The sequence below is a fragment of the Branchiostoma belcheri genome, unplaced genomic scaffold (assembly GCF_001625305.1).
Source record: "Branchiostoma belcheri isolate BF01 breed outbred unplaced genomic scaffold, Haploidv18h27 scaffold21, whole genome shotgun sequence".
Taxonomy (NCBI): domain Eukaryota; kingdom Metazoa; phylum Chordata; class Leptocardii; order Amphioxiformes; family Branchiostomatidae; genus Branchiostoma; species Branchiostoma belcheri.
In genome coordinates, this window is record NW_017803602.1 from 2,571,279 (window position 1) to 2,576,329 (window position 5,051).

At 40.1% G+C, this 5,051-nt stretch overlaps 2 protein-coding genes across 2 annotated transcripts in view; one reads left to right on the forward strand and one right to left on the reverse strand.

Moving 5' to 3' along the window:
* The window catches only part of LOC109469810 (arylsulfatase K-like), a 6,916-nt gene extending 4,694 nt beyond the window's left edge, over window positions 1-2,222 (reverse strand). Inside the window, exon 1 of the mRNA XM_019768504.1 lies at window positions 1,850-2,222. Within this exon, the coding sequence (XP_019624063.1) occupies window positions 1,850-1,966 (117 nt within the window). The 5' untranslated portion in view covers window positions 1,967-2,222. The remainder of the gene's footprint in view (window positions 1-1,849) is intronic.
* Window positions 2,223-2,293: 71 nt separating this feature from the next.
* Window positions 2,294-5,051, forward strand: part of LOC109469809 (nucleolar protein 6-like) — a 16,657-nt gene continuing 13,899 nt past the window's right edge. The window contains exons 1-2 of the mRNA XM_019768503.1: window positions 2,294-2,435; window positions 2,967-3,120. Coding sequence (XP_019624062.1) covers window positions 2,397-2,435; window positions 2,967-3,120 — 193 coding nt within the window. The 5' untranslated portion in view covers window positions 2,294-2,396. The remainder of the gene's footprint in view (window positions 2,436-2,966; window positions 3,121-5,051) is intronic.

Genomic DNA, 5,051 nt, shown 5'->3' on the forward strand with positions numbered 1-5,051 from the left:
CCCGTCCGCTAGCCACTGTACCTGTGCATCCTTTCCCCTACTCCAAAGGACCCGGCATATTGAGTCTAAATTGGCGTCAGTCAGTTCTTCAAAGAAAAATTCTGACATCGCGTTGTCCATTGTATGCCCTTACAGCGTGATCGTTTTACCTGTTCCACTGGGTTCATATGAGTTCACCGGAACATCGGCAAGGGGTCATGTTCTATCTGGGTCATCAGCAAGGAACATGTATTCCTTTGGAACATAACTCAAGTTATTTTTGGATTTTTTAGAACACAGCGGTTGTTCCATATGGGTCACCTGAGGTCATATGCGGGTGATTACTGGGTTTGTTTAAAGGCACTCTATGTAGTTTTTTGCGCAAAAAATTGAAATATTCTAATTATACTAAATTTCGGTGTTATTAGCAGTTACTATCACTTTTCAACACATTTGTGTCATTATTTCACATTTTTTTCGTATATTTTGTCCGTTCAAACAGTCCTTCTTCAGTTCCCGGTGCCACCGGTTTGCTCAGAACAACAACAACAACATACAGGGGTTGCCCCCTGGGGTGGCTAATTGGCCCGGGCATGCCAGGCTTGATAGACAGGGGCACATGTCACAAGATATACCCTCCTTAGAAAAAACTCATATCTTTCACATGAGGTGGAATATAATTATCAACTTAGAGTATTTTGTTGTGCATGAATAAACTGTGGTCATTATCCCTTCAAAAGAGATAAAAACTCTGGTAAACGATTAGGTATTTCAGAAACTGGTAAGCTATCAACTGACACCCCACTGGGATGTAGGTCAAACCACTGGGAGTGGACCATATGTGTGGTTTGGCCAGAGGTTGAATAGAAGATCATTCACAGTTTTCTAAGCTTCTAAGGAGCAAGGATGTTGTATTTTTTGCTGTGGAGTATAATTTTGGAATACTAATGGGTTAAGCCAATGTACTATGTAAAGAAAAGAATAAAAAATATACTTTTTGTATTGTCAAAAAACTACATAGAGTGACTTCATGGAGTGATTAATGTATGGATTGGGATGAATAAATACCCGATTTTGACTCTATTTGTGCATTACGGCGTCATAAGGAATGTGGAATGGAGCCTTCTGATTGGTCAACGTCACCCGGCTATATGATAATAAAGGGTTAATGCACTGCCCCGAGTTGTATATGGTGTCATAACTGCATGGGCAGCTGCCATAACCACCGAATAAACCACCGTGTGAGCGAAGCGAACGAGGTGGTTTATGAGGTGGTTATGGCAGCTGCCCATGCAGTTATGACACCATATACAACGAGGAAAAGGCAGTGCATTAAAATTATTATCATATAGCCTATCCAAACTGTCAATCAACACAATTCCTGTTTGAAATACAACAGCTTTAATATATATACATACATAAAAATACATTCGAATATATTATACGCTTTAAAACAAATATGGATAATTTCATTTAATGCAAATTGTAGTTTAAATGAAGCTAAACAAAAAAGTTTATTGGACAGAAAAATGCTACAAAGGTTTACAGAAAGAGTCGCATGCCCCTATACCCTATAACATAATGGTATCAGCCATAACACGACATGTGCTGTTATTCCGCCATAACACCACATGTGCTGTTATCGGGAAATAACAGCACGGGTATCCGGGCCTCTGATTGGTCCACGCCGTCCGGCTATATGATAATAGCCATTATTAACCCATAAAAACATTAATGTTATACATCACCATCTGAAGAGAGAGACTGTTATGGTTTTAAAAACTAAAATTTAGTTTCTTCAACATCTACAAATATTGAAACTCTATGAAATATCATAAGTCATACAAAAGAAAAACAATGTTTTACTTACCATTGAGTCACAGATAACAAAGACTATGTTCTTCCTGTCATCTTTAGCTCCTCCCACTATTGATGACATCCCCACAATCACTAGAAAAACCACTGAACAATCCAACTTTCTCTTCATTTCTGTTCTCTATCTATTGTCTATGTTGTAACAGCATGTGAAATTCAATCTGCAAGGTCGCACTTTGGTCGCACAGACCTGTATGTGTTGTACCCGGTAAGTTGTTGATCGACTTCCTGAACTTTGAACTTAGAGACTTCGCGTTCCGTGAAACCTTTGACCCCAAACGTAAAAATAGGGTTTCCCATTCATTGTATTGAGAAGTGTTAAAAATTCCATGAAAGAAATTGATGTTTATCATATAAACATATATCTGATACTAAAAAATTCTTGACAAGGAAAATTTAACGAATCATCCGCATTTACTTAGAGCATTGTTTTGTTACGTTTAGCAGCGGTTGATTGTGACATCCAAGATGGCCGCGACCATGTGAAACTGGACGCGACGTGTTGTTTTTTCATAAAAAGTGAGAATCTGAGAATACCAGCGATGAGCAAACAAGGCGAGGACGAAAGCGATATATCTGAGGTAAACATTGACAAAGAAGATCTGCATTTCCATTTTCTATTTCTTTAGAAACGACGCTGTAAGCAAGGTCTGTGTACACGTGCGCGTTTGTTCGTCTGCAACTTCCGAAGGGGGGAGGGGGGCCCGGGGCTGAAGAAACTGTTGAAGCAATGATGAGCAAATAATGTTACAGTTCGGACGAAATTACAGGCAGATCTTTTCATCAATGATATCTGTACAAGGTGTGCTCAGTATCTATTTCCAGTCTCACTGAAAATAGGAAATATCAGCTGTGCAATGATCGATGCCAGGGTGAAGTGTATGAACTGTAAAATTATGCATATGCATGTATGAGATTGCACTTGCAGTGCAGTAGGAGCTCACGCTGTTCTACGTTTAAGCCCTTGAAACAAGTTCGCAGTGAACGCAGTGTTGAATGACTTGACATAAGCTCATTGAAAACCTGATGTATGTCTGAATAGTGACTACAATATGACGATGTGTAAGAGTTATGTTGTCTCAGTTTGCTGATAAAGTTTCAAATTACTCCAGGAATTCTCGGGAGAAGAAAATGAGGAATGGGATGAAGACATCTCAGATGAGGATGATGTCATAGATGATGATGAGGAGGAGGAGGAGGAAGATGCCGGTCAGTTGGAGGAAGCTGGAAGGAAGGTCGAACAGCTATCCAAAAGGGTGTTGGAAGGTATAAATGTTTGGTTCTTTTATTCTTTAATTATGGATCTATAGTCATTTTACTCATGATAATTTACTTGTATTAAGTTCTCAGACGGGTTCCTTTAATGGGTATATACTTATGAAAGTCCTAAAAATATTAATAATTCCTGTACATAAAAAGGAATGCACCCTCAGACCAAGGCAAAATGTAACATTCTTTCAATAATTAGTAGGGCCTGCATTTTCAGCCAAGCACACCGGGCACCGCCAATTTTTTTATAAGTGTGTTGGGCTCTGTAACTAATCAACATAACGTTACCAATAATTCATGATCAGGGGTCGAAATACCCCTCTGTGTGCAACTTGGTGCAAGTAAATTTCGTGTCGTGCAACTATTTTTTTGCCGACCTGCACCGCGGTGCAAGTTTGCTTTATCCATGTAGAATACCCAATAAAGAACTGGAAAGGGAACAAAACCAGAATCCCTGAAGTTTTTCTTCATTTTTTGTAATTAATAGAAGGTTACTATCTACGTCGCTGCCAGCGGACAACGTTTCCTATCACTTCCGTGTCGCGTGTCGCAACTTTCCCTGGTATTTAAATAAGCTGCGGATGAATCACGTGACAAATGACATCATCCGTTTACCAAATATGGAGGAAGCCGGCTAGCTCCGTACGTGACGGTCGGCAATTTTCGGTGACCTTCGGGAGTTCGTGGAAACTCCAATCTCTCCCAGAAGCCACCACGGCCGAGCAAAGTATTTGATAAACATCGCAGGGAAACAATGGCGCAAGAAGGATGTCACAGCCCACGAGGAAAGCGGGCCACAGCCCGGCCCATCGGGAAGTTCAGCACCCGAGTCGCGGACTGCGGACGAGCAAAATAGTGAAGATTTCTCCGAGGAAGAAGTCTCTGGTAATGTGGAATTCTCTGAGTCCGACGATTCGTCTGGGGACGATAGCGATGAGCAGACCATTGCCAAAAAGCCAAAACTAACGCCAGGAACGGTAGGTAGTGAATTTTTGCTTTATATCTTGCTTGGTAAAAACTCGTTTAGACTTGCTGCCAGTAAAGTTTTTAATGAGCCATGAAACTCAGCTTTCCATGTGCTTGGTAAAATTATAAATTACATGACATGTATAAGTTGTAGATGACTTTACGAAAATCGCTGTGGGAAAGGCCAGGCATGTTTTAAAGTTTGCCGCGGCTCTTTGATTGTTGCCGCCCGTGCCATGTGAACCAGACTCGGAGGCGCCGACGCTTGGCGCGAATTTCAAGTTACAGTGGGTGGGAGGAGCCATGGGTCGGAGGAGCCATGGGCGGGAGGTTACTTGTGTAAATCGATACTGTCACAGTGTCAGGGCTGATACTGCTCTCCAAGCAGAGGTATACATAGGCTTCGGCTTATTTTTGACGTGTTTTACGCGTTTTTGCCCTGCTTTCTTTTTTTGTACTTTTTTTTACTAGTTTTGTAAAATTGCCTGTTTAATACTGTTTTACCAATTTGATACTGTATTGTAGCCACAGACTAGAATTATCTGGTTGGAGATTAGGCTGAGACTGTTTGCAACAAATTGCATAATGTATTTTTTTTCAATTTTTTATTAACATAAAATAGGGTTTGTTTCATAACAAATCAATTACAAGTTGATTTGTTCATTATCTTAGAAAGCCTTCACAATTTAATAGCAACTTTGAAACTCATTTTTCTTATAACTTGAACCTGTTATAGTTCTACAGTATAGTTATTTTTATTTTATATCAAGGTCAACTAATAGGGATATGTTTTAGTCATGTTGATAAGTCTATGAAATTTTCTTTTTTTTCCAGGACAAAGGAAAGAAGACACCAAAAACATACACTTTCCAGGAGTTGTGGAAAAGGAAGCGACCATGGTTGAAACATGATGGATCCACAGTTATGTGGTGTGAAGCATGCAGACACTATGATAAAAGCGG